The sequence below is a fragment of the Bubalus bubalis genome, chromosome 15, assembly GCF_019923935.1.
Source record: "Bubalus bubalis isolate 160015118507 breed Murrah chromosome 15, NDDB_SH_1, whole genome shotgun sequence".
Lineage (NCBI taxonomy): Eukaryota > Metazoa > Chordata > Mammalia > Artiodactyla > Bovidae > Bubalus > Bubalus bubalis.
The window spans coordinates 81,342,468-81,361,849 of record NC_059171.1 but is presented as its reverse complement, the minus strand read 5'-3'; the positions used below and the strand labels follow the sequence as shown (position 1 = coordinate 81,361,849).

At 52.6% G+C, this 19,382-nt stretch overlaps 1 protein-coding gene across 1 annotated transcript; it reads right to left on the bottom strand.

The window, feature by feature from the left end:
• Window positions 1-582: 582 nt before the first annotated feature.
• On the bottom strand, window positions 583-13,995 carry HSF1 (heat shock transcription factor 1). Its single transcript, XM_025264762.2, has 16 exons — window positions 13,945-13,995; window positions 5,122-5,230; window positions 4,727-4,854; window positions 4,632-4,673; window positions 4,356-4,513; window positions 4,018-4,098; window positions 3,107-3,197; window positions 2,994-3,055; window positions 2,811-2,907; window positions 2,595-2,731; window positions 2,244-2,513; window positions 1,805-1,888; window positions 1,151-1,256; window positions 1,007-1,072; window positions 856-925; window positions 583-788 (listed from the first exon to the last, which is right to left on the bottom strand). Exons 1-16 carry the CDS (start codon window positions 13,993-13,995, stop codon window positions 583-585), a joined length of 1,758 nt encoding a protein of 585 aa, XP_025120547.2.
• Between the last annotated feature and the right edge of the window lie 5,387 nt (window positions 13,996-19,382).

The window sequence follows — 19,382 nt, the reverse complement described above, 5'->3', positions numbered from 1 at the left end:
CTGTGCTTCCTTCACTCCAGACCCACGGTGCTGACCCAGTGCACCCACCTGGTCCCCTAGTGCAGACCTGGCCACAGGGCTCCTGTGGGCCCGCGCTGATCCCGCCCTGGTCCCTTCATAAAGAACTCTTGAGCACATGCAGCCCAGGGGAGCCAGCAGGCTCCAGTGTGCTGTGTCCATCTGCCTCCCTCCAGCCCCTTCCGAGACACTGCACATCATGCCCCACCCCCACCCCCACCCCTCCACTGGCAGGAGGAACAGACAGGGAGACCACACACAGAGCTCGTTGTTTATAAATCTCTGCCTGGCTCATCGGTCTGTTTGTCCACGTATATATCTGTATATCTCTATGGAAGGGGAAAGGGGGACTCGTGTAAAAATCCAAAATACAATTCTATGAACACCTGCGTCCTGGTCAGTCTGAGTGTTGCCGTGAAGCCCAGGTGAGCTGTGGCTCACAGGGCTAGGCCCTGGGTGCTGGCCGAGGGCCACGCCCTGCCCCCCCCCCCCCCCACCTCCGCCAGCCAGGGGACCAGGCTCCTGGACACCAGGCCCCCAAGGCCTGCTCTCCTCCTGGGGCTTCTACGAGACAGTGGGGTCCTTGGCTTTGGGGGGCTCTGAGCCCGTCAGCAGGGAGATGGTGGGGTCATCCGAGTAGTCGTCTCCCTCGGAGAAGTAGGAGCCCTCCCCCAGCTCGAAGAGCACCGGCAGGTCGCTGCTCCCCACGTCCACGGAGCCCGGGTCCAGCAGCAGCAGGGGCTGGGCGGTGTAGTGCACCAGCTGCTTCCCTAGGGGTGCGACTGGGTCAGGGTGCCAGTGGGGCTGGGGGGCGGGGGGGTGGGGGGCTCAGCTCACCTGAATCTGGGCTGCTTTTCTCTGCCTCCAGAGGTCTGGGGGGCTCCTGGGGAGAGAGGAGCTCCTGGATCTGCCAGGGCAGCAGAAGGGAGCACAGTGAGGGCTCCCGCATGGCCCCGCCCCCCCTGCCCCATCCACCCCGCCTACGCACGCTGGCCAGGCTGCTGTCCAGGTCGGGCAGGCTCATGTCGGGCACCGTAACCGAGGGGCTGAACAGCTGCAGGGAAGAGGGGGCGGTCAGACTGCCCTGGGAGCGGGGCGGGCTGGGTGCGGGGCGGGCAGGGCTGGGACTCACATCCAGCAGGGTGCTGGTGTCCACGCTGAAGCCATGGCTTGTCAGCATGGTCTGCAGGTTGTCCAGGTTGGAGTCCATGGCGTCCAAGTGGTCGCTGAGCTCGGTCCTGGCCAGAGGGAGGGGAGCAGGTGACGTGGCATCCAGGCACCCCCAGGTGCAGTCCTGCCGGCCCTTGCGCCCAGCTGCCAGCCTGCCCTGCGCAGGCTCACGGGAGGCCCTGAGGTGGGGCCCTGGGCCTGGTGGGGCTGGGACACTTGGCCACCGATGGTGGCTCAGGCTCCCCCATCACCGTGAGGCCCCGTAAGGCAGCATGTCAGGCTGGGCCAGCCAAGACATCAGGGGGCTGAAGAGTTCAGGGCTCAGGAGGGCCAGGGCCCCAGGTTCTCAGGTTCAGCAACACCTGCCCTTCACATTGGAGGACAGCAGGAGGGTGGAGCTGTGCTCGGCCGGGCTGGGCCAGCCTACCCCAGCATGCTCCAGGATAGATTAGGCCTGCCCCCGCGAGGAGGCCAGGCAGTACCTCGGGGCGCTGCCTCAGGCCCCAGAGCTGGGTAGGGAGCCTGTTCACAGGCCGGGCAGGGGTCTGCTCAGAGGCTGGGGAGGGGCCCAAGCTCTGGCGGAGCCCTCCTCCCTCCCCAGTGGGACAGCGCTAACCCTGGCTGGACTCGGCCATGCAGAAAGGAGGAGGGGCAGGGGAAGAGGCGGGCGACCCCAGACATCTTTGGAGTGCGAGCCAAACTGCAAGATAGAAAGACAAGAGCCCCCCACTGCCGGTGGGGGCCAGGCGGACTCCAAGCCCCCACCCCACTCGCCCACCTCTGGGGTGGCAGGACAGACAGACCAGGCGGCCCGGGGAGGGCGGCTCAGGGGGCAGGAGTGCCCGCCACGCGCCTGGTTCCCACGGTGCAGGGGCTGCAGGACCCCTTGGCTGGCATGTCTCCCTTCCCAGCTCCATGCTCTGGGCCAGGTCGGCCAGCTCCCCCCGGCAAGTCCTGTGCCGAGGGCCTGAGGGCCATGCGTGTCCAGCCCTGCGCTGTCCTTATCAGAGGCCCCTGCGCTTCCAGAGACCGCAGGGCGCCTGGAAGGCACTCACTTGTCTAGGCAGGCGACGCTGAGGCACTTCTCGGGAGCCGATGCGGGCAGGGGCGAGGGGGGGCGGCCCCCAGTGTCCGCGAGGGGTGTGGTGGAGGCAGCGGGCGTGGGCTCGCTCTCCCGGAGGATGGAGTCAATGAGGGTGGTCGGGGACAGAGGCGTCTCCACCATGGAGGACGGTCGGCCGGGGCTGGCACCCTCTGCCCGGGGGCTCTGTGGCGGGCTTGGGGGCTCCTCCTTTACGCGAACCAGGGGGCTGCTGGACAGGGGCCTGTCCGTGGGGCACAGGCGTCAGCGGGTGCCTCTGCTGACCCCACCCGCTCCTGCCTGCAGGGAAGGCGCTGGGCCGCACCTCTCGTCTACACTCCCGCCCAAGGAGGCCACGGGGCTGCTGGGGGCCAGTTCAGTGATGTCAGAGATGATGGGTCCGGAGCTGGCGACAGCGTCTGGGGAGTAGAGGCTGGAGCCGCTGTAGGCTGGGGAAGGGGCCTGCCACCAAAGGGAGGTGAGCACGGTGGTACGTGCTGCGCCCCCACCCCCGCCTCCGCCCCGGGCGCCCGCAGCTCACCGGGTAGGGGCCTGGGCCGTGGATATGCTCCAGCGAGTACTGCCGGCTGTACTTGGGCATGGGGTGCGCAGGGCCGCCGTCGTTCAGCATCAGGGGGCTGTGGGGAGGGGTGGGTGAGCAGCGGCCCGGCCTCGTGGCCCCCGGGTCGCGGCCCACGGGAGACGGGCGTGCCCCGTGCCTCACATCTTTCTCTTCACCCCAAGGATCCGGTTTGACTGCACCAGCGAGATGAGGAACTGGATGAGCTGCAGGGGGAGAGGCGGTCAGCCCGGTGCGGACAGGGCCCCCCTCCCCACTGGCCCGGTGCACACCTTGTTGACGACTTTCTGTTGCTGGGCGTGCTTCTGCCGCAGGCTGGCCACCTCTCGCCACAGCGCTTCATTCTCGCTGCAGCAGACCAGGCGTGGTCAGCAGGCGGCGGGAGTCCCGAGACACCCTGCTCCACCGTGCGCCCACCCACTGGCCCGTCCCTGCCTGCTGCCGAGCACGGGCCAGAGGCCAAGCTGAGACCCCAGGGCCCTCTCGATCACGGTCAAGGTGGCAGAGCCTCCAGGCTCTCTGCCTGGACCAAGGATGGGGCTCCAGGGAACAGAGGCAGTGCAGCTCTCAGGCCACAGGGCTGCGAGTGCAGGTTCTCCTGTGCCTTTAGGAGGTCAGAAGTGGCCTTAAAGAGCGCGAAGGGCCACCGCAGCAGCCCACACCCTGCTCAGCACCAGTATGTCTTCTTGACAAGCGACAGACCCTCCTATGCTCACTCTAAGAGGAATCCCTGTCCTGGAGGCCAAGGCCACCTGATCCCACCTCTGGATTCCAGCCAGCCAGGCATTCCTGCTGGGCTCTGACATGAGTAGTTAGGCAGGGGCTAGGAGCCTCCTCCACGGTCTGGGGGTGCGATGGCCTGCACCCCGAGTGGCTTTGAGGCCACCCTGGGCTGGGGTGCTTGAGGGCCCCGAGTACATAGGAGGAGGTCTAAACTGGCCACTATGGGGGTTAGTGGCAGTGGGGGGCTGGGGGGCCTAAAACCGGTTCTGTGGTGACCAGACATGCCCCAGGGAAAGGGAGTCCAAACCTGCAGTGCCTCCTGCGCCAGGCCCGATGAGAGGTGACACACACTGATTGGTGCCAGGCGCGTGTGTGGGTGGCATGAGGGGCCCGAGGGCATAGCTGGCGCTTGGGCTCAGCTCTGCAGGCTACCACGGGACCGCACCTGACCCCACCTCCCAGTAACGAATCCAGCCCGGCATGGGCCAGGAGCCTGTGCAAGTCCAGATGTGGCCCTGGCCCGAGACTGCAAGGCCCGGAGCCCGCAGGACCAGGGCTGGGGAGCAGCCTCGCCAGCAACGCCTCCCCCATGTCACTGCGCAGGAGGGACCTCTCACATCCCCACCCCATCACTCTGCACCAAGTTCTTTCTGGAACCCTTTCCCGGGGGCAGGTCTGGTTACGACAGAACTAGCTTTAAACTCCCCCAAGGCTGGACCCCCCACGGTAACCCCAACATCCCTAAGGAGGTGCGCCCTGCTCCCACGGTGTCCCAGAACCTACTGCTTCATGGCCAGCAGCTTGGAGTCCATGCTCTCCTGCTTCCCTTTCATCAGCTGCACGTCGGTCAACAGCTTGGTAACGCTGTCCTGGCGAATCTTTATGTCCTCGCTCCGCAGAGTGGACACCTGGGTCCCCGGGGGAGCAGTCACTGAGATGGCCTGGGGGTGGGGCGGGATATAGCAGAAAGGGCCGAGGGGCTGCTGGGGTGGATGGGCCTTCTCTGGGGTGGCCAATGCGGGACGGGCACCCGGCAGAAAGCAGGCTTGGCACAGCTACGTCAAGCCAGGCCAGCGAGTGGATGCTGCTGTTGCCGGGGGTCTGGGTGGAGATCCGAGACCATGGTGGGGAGAACGGCTACTCACACTGGTCACTTTCCTCTTGATGTTCTCGAGGAGCTGCTCCTGGCCTCGCAGGAAGCACGGGTGCTGGAACTCGGTGTCATCCCTCTCTGGCTTGACCAGGCCACCCTGCTCGATGTGGACCACCTTCCGGAAGCCATCTGCACATGATGGAACCAGGGCAGTGCTGCCTCGGGGCTGGGGTCTCACCGCTCACCCCAGTGAGGCCCCTGCCCGGGAGGATGCAGGGGGCCCTGGCGGGCGGGGCCTGGCTCAGGGAATGCCCTGCACTGCCCTCCCAGAAGCACTGCCTGTGGTGGCTGGGTGGGCTGAGTCTCAGGGAGAGTCCCTGAGACACCCCTTCCCCTTCAGCTGTGTGGGCTCTGGGCCGCATGGGGCTGTATGCAGGGCCAAGGCAGTACACTCACACATGTTGAGCTGCCGCACGAAGCTAGCCATGTTGCTGTGCTTGAAGTACTTGGGCAGCACCTCCTTGGCAAACTGGCCCTGGTCCAGCACGTGGAAGCTGTTCCCGCTCTGCCGGGAGATGTGGGGGTCACCACAGCCTCTCTGTGCAGGGGCTACACCCCAACCCTAGGCTGGGTGACAGTTTTCACCTGGGATCCCACATCCCTGCTGGAGGTCCGCCAGGTCACACCTCAGCACTGCGGGCCCTTCCCTGAGGGGCCCCACTGTCAGCGCTAATCCGCAGTTTTTCCCTACGAACGGCTAAGACCCCAAACGGAGGCAGCCAAGGAGACGGGACCTAACTTCAGGTCCTCGGGAGGAAGACAACACAGTCATGCTCAGAACTGAAGTTTTGTGGTTCTTCTTCTGGGAACAGAGATGAGAACAAGATGAAAAAACCGCTACACTGCTCTTCCATGTCTGTCCAAACTTCGGTCCAGAAGCTCCTAGGAGGGCTGAGGCTGGGTGGGCTAGGCATGGGCCCCGCTGGGGTGCGGGATGGGGTTGGGGAGGAGCAGGAAGGGCCCCGTGGTGTCAACACGGACACACACATGAAAAGACACAATGGAAGTGTGTGAGCTGAGGGGAAGGGTGGAAAAGGGACCTTCTACAGCTTTTCTCCTCCACAGACACGGTAAGAACACCAGCAAAAAATGTTAGAGTCAACTTCTTCAGAACTCTGAAAATGACCCACAAGAATTTATTCAAGAAATGGTTGAATCTCAGTAAGATCCGAGAACTGTGGTGTTCTAACTTACCATGTCCCTACCTCCTCTCCTGTAACTGAGAAAGCCAACAGCTCAAATCATGGTGGAATAAACATTCTGGCACCCATGGGGCTAGGGCACATTCAAGGCCTGCAGTGTCTCCCTGGAAGGTTCCACCTCCAAGGCTGTTTTTGATCTGACCTTTTATGCTAAAGCTCTTAGCAGAAAAAGGCTTTTCCCTAGAGATGTTTGCTGAAAGCATCAAGAGGCAATTTTAAACTCATGACGGGAAAAAAAAAAACCCAACTCATCACACCCAACACAGTGGACCACAGATGGGAGAAAACTGGCCAGCCAGGAAACATTAAAGAGCTAAGGAACGAGATATCAAGAAGAGCTTTGAAAAGCTCCAGGATATTCCTGGGATCCAGAAGTCACACGTGCATGTACAGCTGTGTGCATGTCCGTGAGAGGTCCAAGGCGGCTCTGTGTAAGCAGGAAGCTGAGGAGAAAGTCAGGGTGCCAACGACATGGCTGGGAGCTAAAGGCACACCCAGCACACACCGTTTGCTGCAGAGACTGGGAGATTTACTGGTTCCAGCCATTAAGGAACACTCCTGCTCCCCACACTGCCTAACCACTGAGCTCACTGCGTAGGCACCTCAGTGATCACACACAGCAAACAACACAAGTTGCATAGAATTAATTCAGAAAAGCCACTAAACAAACAGCAACAACAGGAAATTGCCACAAATCCTGGTGGGTGGGTAAAATATTATATTGAGCTTAACAGATGCCATATTATATTAATGGAAAACCTTTGAACAAAACACTCTGAGACACGCAAAGAGACAAAGTATGACCCACATAGGGAAACAAGCAGCCAGGGGAGACCGTCCCCAAGGAGGCTCAGATACTGGACTTACTAGATGAAGACTTCAAATTCAAGTATTTGAAATATGTTCAAAGAGCAAAATAGAACAGTATGCAGGGCAGGAAGCAACAGTTAGAACTGGACATGGAACAACAGACTGGTTCCAAATAGGAAAAGGAGTACGTCAAGGCTGTATATTGTCACCCTGCTTATTTAACTTATCTGCAGAGTACATCATGAGAAACGCTGGGCTGGAAGAAGCACAAGCTGGAATCAAGATTGCCGGGAGAAGTATCAATAACCTCAGATATGCAGATGACACCACCCTTATGGCAGAAAGTGAAGAGGAACTAAAAAGCCTCTTGATGAAAGTGAAAGAGGAGAGTGAAAAAGTTGGCTTAAAGCCCAACATTCAGAAAACATGGCATCTGGTCCCATCACTTCATGGGAAACAGATGGGAAACAGTGGAAACAGTGTCAGACTTTATTTTTTTGGGCTCCAAAATCACTGCAGATGGTGACTGCAGCCATGAAATTAAAAGACGCTTACTCCTTGGAAGGAAAGTTATGACCAACCTAGATAGCACATTCAAAAGCAGAGACATTACTTTGCCAACAAAGGTCTGTCTAGTCAAGGCTATGGTTTTTCCAGCGGTCATGTATGGATGTGACAGTTGGGACTGTGAAGAAAGCTGAGTGCCGAAGAATTGATGCTTTTGAACTTTGGTGTTGGAGAAGACTCTTGAGAGTCCCTTGGACTGCAAGGAGATCCAACCAGTCCATTGTGAAGGAGATCAGCCCTGGGATTTCTTTGGAAGGAATGATGCTAAAGCTGAAACTCCAGTACTTTGGCCACCTCATGCAAAGAGTTGACTCATTAGAAAAGACTCTGATGCTGGGAGGGATTGGGCACAGGAGGAGAAGGGGACGACAGAGCATGAGATGGCTGGATGGCATCACTGACTCCATGGACCTGAGTCTGAGTGAACTCCAAGAGCTGGTGATGGACAGGGAGGCCTGGCGTGCTGCGATTCATGGGGTCGCAAAGAGTCGGACACGACTGAGTGACTGAACTGAACTGAAAGAAATAAAGAAAAGCATAAGAATGATACCTCTTAGAAGAAAGTATAACAATAAAGACAGAAATTACAAATATGAAAAGTCCTGGAGTTGAAAAGTGTAACAAATCGGATTTAAAATTCCCTGAGTGGCTCAAGAGCAGATCTGAGCAGGAATAAGGTGGAACCAGCAAACGTGAAGGAGTATCGTCAACTGAGATTTCCTGACTGAGGAACAGAAAGAGAAGTGAATGAAGACAGCGACACACAGGACACCAGCAGAGACCAACACATGCATAAAGGAGAGGGGCGGAAAGAATATCTGCATAAATAACGACCCCAAACTTGATGAAAAATATCTGAGAAGCTCAACAAATTCCAAGAAGGATAAACTCCCAGAGATTCACATCTAGATATCCATAAGACCAAGGAAAACTCTTTAGAGCAGTTAGAACCAATTCATCACACATAAGGAATCCCTAATAACAGTTCCTGAATATTCACTGGAAGGACTGATGCTGAAGCTGAAGTTCCAATACTGTGGTCACCTGATGCAAAGAACTGACTCATTAGAAAAGACCCTGATGCTGGGAAAGATTGAGGACAGGAGGAGAAGGGAACGACAGAGAATGAGATGGTTGGATGGCATCACCGACTTGATGGACATGAGTTTAGACAAGCTCTGGGAGTTAGTGATGGACGGGGAGGCCTGGCATGTGCACTCCACGGAGTCACAAAGAGTCGGACATGACTGAGCGACTGAACTGAACTGAACTGAATAGCAGCTCATTTGTCATAAGAAACCATGCAGGCCAGAAGCCAGTGGGATGACATGCCAAAAGTGCTGAAAGAGAAAAGCATTTTTATTTTGGCCAAGAATCCTATATCCAGCAAAACTATCCTCTGAAGATGCCTGGGAAGGCAGCTAAGGAGATCCTATGAACCACTCTCAGGATAAACAAAGCTTAAGTCACCTAAAGTCTCTGGAAATTGTCCTGAAGGCATATAACAAATGAAGAAACACTTATTCAAGAAAATCTAAAACTCAACAGAAACAGTGAACGATGGCATTTTTGGCCACACCCTGCTTCCTCCTCCTCCTCAGAGTTGACCTGGATTGATGGCACACTCTGGGGGGCTCTGGCCAAGAAGGTGGGGATTTCTCACCCCTCAGTTTACAATCAGCACGTTCTGTATCCTCCTGAGAGGGTGAGGGGGCAGGCCACCAGCATCTCTCATCTTGCCCAACTCATATTTTGAGGGTCCCCTTCTCCTTTCTGCCCCCACTTACAGAATGGAGTCTCTACCCAGGCATGACAGGCTCAGAATACTGGGGCTTCAATCACCCTCACCCCAGTTAGCGTTAATTTCTTTTTCTTGTCTTAAGGTACTGGGTAGGACTTTCCATACAACATCAGCTAGCACTGGTGGAAACAGGTTTCTGCCTTGTTCCGATTCTGTGGGGACAGCGCTCAGGAGCTCACCAACAGGCATGACGTTAGGTGTGCAGTTTGTTTTTGTATCAGCTGAAGAAGGTCCCTGCTATCTCTGGTTTTTTTGTCATAAGAGTGATTTTTTTTCTTTAAAATCACGAACATCAAATTTTGTCAAATGCTTTTTCTGAAACAAATAATATGATTGTGTGCTTTTTCTTTAGATTGTTAACATGCTGGGTTATACTGATTCAAAAATCCTGAACCATCCATACATACCTGAGATAAATCCCATTTGTTGTGACATTAGTCTTTTTATGTACTACCAAATTTGATTTGCTAAAGTTTAATTCTTGCCTTGAGAACCCTATGAACAGTATGAAAAAGCAAAAAGATACGACACTGAAAGATGAACTCCCCATTTCGGAAGGTGCCCAATATGCTACTGGAGAAGAGCGGAGAAAGAACTTCAGAGAATGAAGAGACGGAGCCAAAGCGAAAACAATGCCCACTTGTGGACGTGACTGGTGATGGAAGAAATAAAGTCTGATGCTATAAAGAACAATATTGCATAGGAACCTGGAATGTTAGGGCCATGAATCAAGGCAAATTGTAAGTGGTCAAACAGGAGATGGCAAGATTGAACACTGACATTTTAGGAATAAGTGAACTAAAATGGACTGGAATGGGTGAATTTAATTTCAGATGACCATTGTATCTACTACTGTGGGCAAGAATCACTTAGAAGAAATGGAGCAGCCCTCATAGCCAACAAGAGTCTGAAATGCAGTACTTGGGTACAGTCTTAAAACTCCTACAGCTCAACTCCAGAAAAATAAATGACCCAATCAAAAAATGGGCCAAAGAACTAAATAGACATTTCTCCAAAGAAGACATACAGATGGTTAACAAACACATGAAAAGATGCTCAACATCACTCATTATCAGAGAAATGCAAATCAAAACCACTATGAGGTACCATTTCACACCAGTCAGAATGGCTGCGATCCAAAAGTCTACAAGTAATAAATGCTGGAGAGGGTGTGGAGAAAAGGGAACCCTCTTGCACTGTTGGTGGGAATGTAAACTAGTACAGCCACTATGGAGAACAGTGTGGAGATTCCTTAAAAAACTGGAAATAGAACTGCCTTATGATCCAGCAATCCCACTGCTGGGCATACACACTGAGGAAACCAGAAGGGAAAGAGACACGTGTACCCCAATGTTCATCGCAGCACTGTTTATAATAGCCAGGACATGGAAGCAACCTAGATGTCCATCAGCAGATGAATGGATAAGAAAGCTGTGGTACATATACACAATGGAGTATTACTCAGCCATTAAAAAGAATACATTTGAATCAGTTCTAATGAGGTGGATGAAACTGGAGCCTATTATACAGAGTGAAGTAAGCCAGAAAGAAAAACACCAATACAGTATACTAACGCATATATATGGAATTTAGAAAGATGCTAACAATAACCCTGTGTACGAGACAGCAAAAGAGACACTGATGTATAGAACAGTCTTATGGACTCTGTGAGAGAGGGAGAGGGTGGGAAGATTTGGGAGAATGGCATTGAAACATGTAAAATATCATGTATGAAACGAGTTGCCAGTCCAGGTTCGATGCACGATACTGGATGCTTGGGGCTGGTGCACTGGGACGACCCAGAGGGATGGAATGGGGAGGGAGGAGGGAGGAGGGTTCAGGATGGGGAACACATGTATACCTGTGGCGGATTCATTTTGATATTTGGCAAAACTAATACAATTATGTAAAGTTTAAAAATAAAATAAAATTAAAAAAAATAAATAAAAGTTGTAAAAAAAAAAAAAATGACAGAATGATGTCTGTTCATTTCCAAGGCAAACCATTCAATATCACAGTAATCCAAGTCTATGCCCCAGCCACTAATGCCGAACAAACTGAAGTTGAACAGATCTATGATGACCTACAAGACCTTTTAGAACTAATACCAAAAAAAGATGTCCTTTTCATCATAGGGGATTGGAAAGTAGAAGTCAAGAGATACCTGGAGTAACAGGCAAATTTGGCCCCAGAGTACAAAATGAAGCAGGGCAAAGGCTAACAAAGTTTTGCCAAAAGAACGCACTGGTCATAGCAAACACCCTCTTCCAACAATATGAGAGATGACTCTACACATGGACATCACCAGATGGTCAATATCAAAATCAGGTTGATTATAGTCTTTGCAGCCAAAGATGGACAGGCTCCATACAGTCAGCAAAAACAAGACCTGGAGCTGACTGTGGCTCAGATCATGAACTGCTTATTGCAAAATTCAGACTCAAATTGAAGAAAAGTAGGAAAAACCACTAGACCATTCAGATATGACTTAAATCAAATCCCTAAGATTATACAGTGGAAGGCACAAATAACTTCAAGAGATTAGATCTGACAGACAGAGTGCCTGAGGAACTGTGGACAGTTTTGTGATATTGTACAGAGGCAGTGATCAAGACCATCCCCAAGAAAAAGAAATGCAAAAAGGCCAGATGGTTGTCTGAGGAAGCCTTACAAGTATCTGAGAAAAGAAAAGTAAAAGGCAAAGGAGAAAAGGAAAGATATCCCCATCTGAATGCAGAGTTCCAAAGAACAGCAAGGAGAGATGAGAAACCCTTCCTCAGTGGTCAATGCAAAGAAATAGAGGAAAACAACAGAATGGGAAAGACTAGAGATCTCTTCAAGAAAACTAAGAGATACCAAGGGAACATTTCATGCAAAGGTGGGCACAATAAAGAACAGAAATAGTATGGCCCTGACAGAAGCAGAAGATATTAAGAGGTGGCAAGAATTTACAGAACTATACAAAAAGGATAATCACAATGGTGTGATCACTCACCTAGAGCCAGACATCCTGGAATGTGAAGTCAAGTGGGCGTTAGCATCACTATGAACAAAGCTAGTGGGGGTGATGGAATTCCAGTTGAGTTATTTCAAATCCTAAAAGATGATGCTGTGAAAGTGTTGCACTCAATATGCCAACAAATTTGGAAAACTCAGTAGTGGCCACAGGGCTGGAAAAGTCCCGCCTTTCATTCCAATCCCAAAGAAAGGCAATGGAAAAGAATGTTTAAACTACCACACAATTGCACTCATCTCACATGCTAGCAAAGTAATGCTCAAAATTCTTCAAGCTAAGTTCAACAGTATGTAAACCGAGCACTTCCAGATGTTCAAGCTGGATTTAGAAAAGGCAGGGGAACCAGAGATCAAATGGTCAACATCTGTTGGATCATAGAAAAAGCAAGAGAATTCCAGAAAAACATCTACTACTGCTTCACTGACTAGGCTAAGCCTTTGTGTGGATCCAAACAAACTGGAAAATTCTTAAAGAGATGGGACTACCAGACCACCTGACCTGCCTCCTGAGAAATCTGTATGCAGGTCAAGAAGCAACAGCTGGAATGGGACATGGAAAAACAGACTGGTTCCAAATTGGGAAAAAAGTATGTCAAGGCTGTATACTGTCACTCTGCTTATTTAACTTCTATGTAGAGTACATTATCCAAAATGCCAGGCTGGATGAAGCACAAGCTGGAATCAAGATTGCTGGGAGAAATACCAATAACCTCAGATATGCAGATGACACTACCCTTATGACAGAAAGCAAAGAGGAACTGATGAGCCTCTTGATGAAAGTGAAAGAGGAGACTGAAAAGCTGGCTTAAAATCCAACATTCAAAAACCTAAGATCATGGAATTCGGTCCCATCAGTTCACGGCAAATAGATGGGGAAACAATGTCAACAGTGACAGGCTTTATTTTCTTGGGTTCCAAAATCACTGCAGGTGGTGACCGCAGCTCTGAAATTAAAAGACCCTTGCTTCTTGGAAGAAAAGTTATGACCAACCAAGACAGCATATTAAAAAGCAAAGACATTACTTTGCCATCAAAGGTCCATCTAGTCAAAGCTATGGTTTTTTCAGTAGTCATTCACATATGGATGTGAGTTGGACCATAAATAAAGTTGAGCGCCGAAGAATCGATGCTTTAGAACTGTAGTGTTGGAGAAGACTGTTCAGAGTCCCTTGGACTGTAAGATCCAAGCAGTCAATCCTAAAGGAAATGAGTCCTAAATATTCATTGAAAAGACTGATGCTGAAGCTGAAACTTCAATACTTTGGCCCCCTGATGCAAGGAACTGACTCACTGGAAAAGACCCTGATTCTGGGAAAGACTGAAGGCAGGAAGAGAAGGGGACAACAAAGGATGGGATAGTTGGATGGCATCACCAACTTGATGGACAGGAGTTTGAGCAAGCTCCGGGAGTTGGTGTTGGACAGGGAAGCCTGGCGTGCTGCCAGGGATCACAAAGAGTCGGACACAACTGGCACGCTTTCATGGCGTGCTGGCGCCATGGCAAAGCCTGGCGTGCTTTCATGGGATCACAAAGAGTTGGACACAACTGAGCAACTGAAATGAATGGAACTGAGTGACTGAACTGAAAGTTTTATAAACATTATGAAGGATATTGGTCTGTAATTTTCTTGGGACAGTTTCGTTCTAGGCATTTTGATCTGAAGATTTTTTTAAAAGGTTCATAATTTTAGGAATTCTATTAACAGAATCAAGACTACTAATAGTTACCTGTCTCACCCTGGGTGCGTTTTGACAGTTTGTGCTTTTCCAGGAATTGGTTCATTTTATTAAATTTACATGCGCAGAGCTGTACTTCCTCATTACCCTCTTACTGCCTGTGGTATCTGTTGTGATATACCCTCTGATGGTCATCATGTTGGGAATTTACGTCTTTTTTTCTTTGTCACGCTCCAAGTTACCAACCTTTTCAAAGATTCAGCTATTGAATTGATTTATCATGTTTTACTGTTTTCAGTTTCATTGGTTTTTCTTGTCTGTATTGTTCTCTTCATTCTGCCTGCTTTGGTTTTACTCTACTCTTTTAACTTTCACGTGGAAGCTTAAAGCAGTTCTTATTTCCCTTTTGGCACGACTTTAGGTGGATCTTTTGGACAGGAAGCGTCTGGTGGACGGATGGGGAATGTTGGCACAGCAGGTGGAGATCCTCAGATGGAAGATGAGGAAGAAAGCAAGGCTCCTATGGAGGCTGCCCTCTCACGAGTCATGATGGTGGTGGCAGGTGCCACGGAGCCTCAGCTGTTTTAGGTAGTCTGGAGGTGCCTGGCTACACAGCTGTAGATAATACAACCAGTACGTATTCTGTAGTGTTTAGAGCACTGTACTTCCATTGTCAACAGCTCGTTACTAGTATGTGGAATCAGAATTAATTTCTGTATACTGGCATTGAAGCCTGTGACCTCACTAAATTCACTCATTAGTTTTAATAAGGTTTTTGTAGATTTTTTGGGATTTTCTAAGTAAATAATGATGCTTTCTATGTATATACTTTTAATTCTTACTTTCCAATCTTGATATCTTTATGTATTTGCCATATTGCCTGACCAGGGCACCTAATACACCATTATGCTTCTTCTGCCTCCACTGAGAAAACTGTCAACGTGGTGAGTTACACCAGGTCTTGAGTGTTGACCAGACTTCAGCTTACAAGGTCCCTTCCAGCCCAGGCCTCACGCCGACTCTGCCAGGAAGTCAGTCTCATTCTTGTCCTGTTCTTCCACATGCAATTTCCTTTTCTTTCCATGCTGCTTTTAAGATTTTCTCTCCAACGCTTGTTTACAACACTTTGATAGTGACATGCATTGGTATATTTTGTGCTTTTATCTTCTTTGGGGGTCAATGCAATTCTTGGATCTGTGGGTTTACATTAAAAAAAAAAAATTCGGGAAAATGTCTAGCTTTTTCTAAAAATAAAGAAAGAAATAAACCAGTTATTTCCAAAATTTTCCTCCATGCTTTGCTCTGGAACCGTGTGCCAGCCCATGTGGTATTAACCCTGTAAGGCTCTGCTCACTTTTTTCGCAGTCTTTCTTCCTCTCTGTGGTCACTGTGGATAGTTTCTTTTGCTAGTGTACTGTTCAGTGATCTTTCTTTCTGTAGTTTCTAGTCTGCCGTTTAATCCCCTTCAACGACTTAATAAAGACAAGCCTTTTATGTCAGAATGTTAGGTTTACCGAAAAGCTAAGAGTCGAGTTCTGTATGCCCCGCACCCGCTCTCCCGTCATTAGGAGAAAAGATACGAGTCGAGTTCTGTATGCCCCGCCGCCGCTCTCCCGTCATTAGGAGAAAAGCTACGAGTCGAGTTCTGTATGCCCCGCGCCCGCTCTCCCGTCATTAGGAGAAAAGCTAAGAGTCGAGTTCTGTATGCCCCGCCGCCGCTCTCCCGTCATTAGGAGAAAAGCTAAGAGTGGAGTTCTGTATGCCCCGCCGCCGCTCTCCCGTCATTAGGAGCCTGCACAAGTGCATCTGCCCCAGGCGTCACGCGATGTGCTTCATCCTTAACCAAGGCCCTCATTTTTCTCAGATTTCCTTAGTCTCTACCAAACATCCTACTGGTCCAGGACATCATCCAAGACAGTACATGACATTCATGTCTGCTTATGTCATGCCTGACTAACAATCTCTCAGACTTCCCTGGTTTCTGACAACCTTGATGGTTTTGAGGACTGGGCTGGTATTGTGTAGAATGTTGCTCAATTTGGATCTGTCTGATGTTTTTCTCTCACGATGAGTTGAGGTTACATAAGTTTCTGGAAAGGAAGACCACAGGGGTGGTGTGCCTGGCCCATCGTGGCACGCCAGGGCACAGCCGTCAATGTGACTCATCACTGCTGGCGGAGGCCTGCCTGTCCGGCGCCTCCACTGTGCAGCCCCCCGCCCTGCAGGACTTCTCGGCAGGAAGGCGCTGTGTGCAGCCCCCAGCGAAGGCTGGGGTTACGGGCCACCTCTTTGAAGGGGGAGTGAACACAGAGGTAACCAGTGGCGATTCTTCTGCAGCGGACACTTGTTTCCGACACATTCTGCTTATCCGCCTTCTTTCTCACATCTTCTAACTTCTTGGTCTTAAGATTTTCGCTCTATATTCTTGAGCACACAGAGCGTTTTAGTAACTGTTTTAACAGTTACTAGTTTCCTGCTGGTCAGTTCCATTACACCTGGGTCTGTTACTGTAACTCCTTTGTTACCGTTGACATTCTCCTGCCAAGTGGCCCATCTATTAGTTTCAACTGGATCCCAGACACGAGGAACGTTACCACATTCTGTCTGAGTTTAGTCGTCCAGCTGTCGTCCTTTCAAGAGGGCTGCACCCTCAGTTCTGAAGGAAGGGATCAGCCTGATCCTTTCAGGCTTGTCTTTAAGTTCGTTCACACAGCGTCGGGGCAGCTTTTTCCCTGGGGCCAATCCAGCTGCACCCTCAAGCCTCAGCTGTTCTGAGGCGCTGGGCAGGCTCTACGCTCAGAGCAGACTCTACGCCCCAGCTGCGAGGGCTGGGATGGCTCGGCCGGTCCCGGGTGGGCTTAAGGTGCCCAGCACACAGCTCCTAGTGGCTGTTCTTTCCCTGGAAGGTTCCTGGGCAGTTGCCCAGGTCTCACGCCACCGGTGGGTGAAGCAGCACTTAGCCGAGACCCGCAGGGCCTCTCGCATAGCTCCTTCTCGCTAGTACCAGGTTCTGCCAATTTTGGCTGCCTCAGCTTCACCAAAGGCCAGGCTCTCGGGTTTGAACGCTGCCTCGACAGAAAGCAAGGGCTCACCCGACCTTTCGTGTAACAGACCTGAACACTGTCAGAGGGTGAGTCCATATTGGGTGTGTCCTGCCAGCCCAACCTTAAGGGCTGTTAGAAGCCTGGCAGGCCTGCTGGTGAATCCCTCACAGGACCTCTTCCCTCATGCCTCAGGAGTTCAAGGCCCCTCCTTCTCTGCTGACCCCATGTCATTCCTGAAGAAGGTCTTGGCTTACCCTCGGACACAGAGGGACTAGTGATGGGACATACGGCAGGGGAAGGGAGAAGCCGATGCCCAGCTGCTAGCTGGCGAGCAACGCCTTTGCCTCTGAAATGCACGGCTTAGTGAATATCCGGTCTTGCTGTAAATTTGGAGCCTGTGGCCCTATTTCCTACAAAACTGTGAACATCCTGAAACGTATACCAAGTTCTGCACGTATGCACATCTTTATAGAGGGAGGGTCTCTGTCTGTGAGCAGATTCTCCAAGGGCTCCATATTAACAGGATTAACCACCACGGTGACTCCAGTGGCCCACCTGCACCTTTCAAGAGTCTGCCCAGAACAGAAGGCCCATCTTATTCCTCCAGCCAAAGCGATGGGTCTGCGTGATGTGTTCTGGGAGTCGCGGGCATGCAGCGGGCACCCGCGTGCACTGAGAGTGCCAGCACTGTGTGGACGCGGCTGCAGAGCAGCTCGGTGCCCTTCCCAGCCCGTCTCCTCAGCCAAGAAGGAGCCCACCTGCACCCCTCTCACATCCCCATCCTACTTGTGCTCAGGGTCGAGCTCTCCGGCCGCCACCCCACACTTGGGTCTCCAGGCCCAGCTGAACGCAGGGGCCTCTGCTGACTCAGTCACCGCTGGGCCCAGGGGCAGGGGCTCTGGGGTGGCTGCCAGCGCTCCCAGGTCGGGAATCCCTGCAGCCAGAGGTGCAGACGCGGGTCCCTAGCCTGTGATACCCGATGGAGCTGACTGCTCTGCCCAGGGTGGGTCCTGTGGGCCCCCTGATCCCTCTGAGGACACACGGCCTGTGGAGTCAGGTGGGCTCACATCCGCTGTGTCCACCTCCCTCCCTCCAGCCCCTTCCGAGCCTCTGTGCCCCTCCTCCTCATCAACCCCCCGCCCACCTCGGCAAGAGGGACAGACAGGGAGCCCGTCCTGTATAGATCTCTGCCTGGCTCGTCCGTTTCTCTATCTGTCCACGTATATATCTGTGTACCTCTACGGACGATGAAACAGGGACTCTCTTGTAAAAACTGAATACAATTCTATGAACACCGGAGTACTGATCAGTCCAAGTATGGCTCGGGTCCAGCTAAGAAAGCAGGGGGGGTGAAACCAGAGCCTGGACCCCACCGGTGTGGGCCTCACGCTGCCCTCCACCCAGGACACGCGGCACGCAGCGAGGGCAGGCGTGAGCCACAGCTGTACGCCAGCGAGAGACCGTGGACTCCGGGTCCGGTCCAGCCGTCCTCCTGCTTTTCATCTGTTTCCTAGTGTCTCTGGGACTCAGTTCCCGTGTCTGTAAAAGGCCAGCTGCCACCTCTGCGTGGTGCTGTGGGAGGAGGTGAACTGATGCCCCAGGGCTGGGCTTCCTGCTATGTGGAGGGCCAGAAAGGGCTCGCCGGGTCCTGGGTGGCAAGTTCAGGGGGCACCAGGAGCCTCCACGGCCCCAGTGCCCCTTGCAGCCTGTGCTGCGTGCTGGGCGCTGGGCGCTCCTCCAGCCTTTCTCAGCCACTGCCAACCCCCGAGGGCAGGATGGAGGGTCTGCTGGGACCCACCTGGCTCCCCGCCAGGTGGTTGTGGGAGCCCCAGGAACAATCCTCGGCCACCTCGGAGTGGCCAGGTGCAACTGGGGCCCTCCTCAAGGAGTCCCGCAGAGTGCTGGCGACCTGACTGCAGGCTGCTCTCCAGCCAGGGCCTCCAGAGCGATCCTGACTGCAGGCGCTCACACTGGCCACCTGGGATGGGGCCTGGTTTGGCGACACCCAGCTCCTAGGCAAAGGAGGCCCTTGCTCTTAGGGCCTCATGGTGCCCACAGCCTAACAAGAAGAGCCTCCTTCAGCAATGCACCCACCTTCCTACCACTGTTAACGCTGTCTTGAGGCCAAACAGGCCTGATTCACGGAGCGTCCCATGGATGCAGCTGCCACACTCACCAGGTTCCTTCCCAAGGTTGTGGGGCCTTCGGTCCCACAGGGCTGTCTGAGGGGCAGCCCTGGCCTATTCTGTGGTGGTTCCACACCGAGCATGGGTCTGGGAGGGAAGGGGAAACCAACACGACTCTCCAGGCAGGGCCTCAGACTGTGCGGAGGATGCACAGCGCTGCTGGGGCTGGAAAGCCCCCCACCCCGCCCCCTTTCCCTTGTCTCTGGGGCCAAACACAGGGTCCTCCAGGCAGAATGGGGAGAAAAGTTTCAGCTGGAGGGGAGGCACCAAAAGAACAGACGCCAGAACATTCCAAGGCCTCTGGAAGCCAACTCTGGGCTTCAAGACCGCAGAAATCTCCCCCAGCAGACTTTCT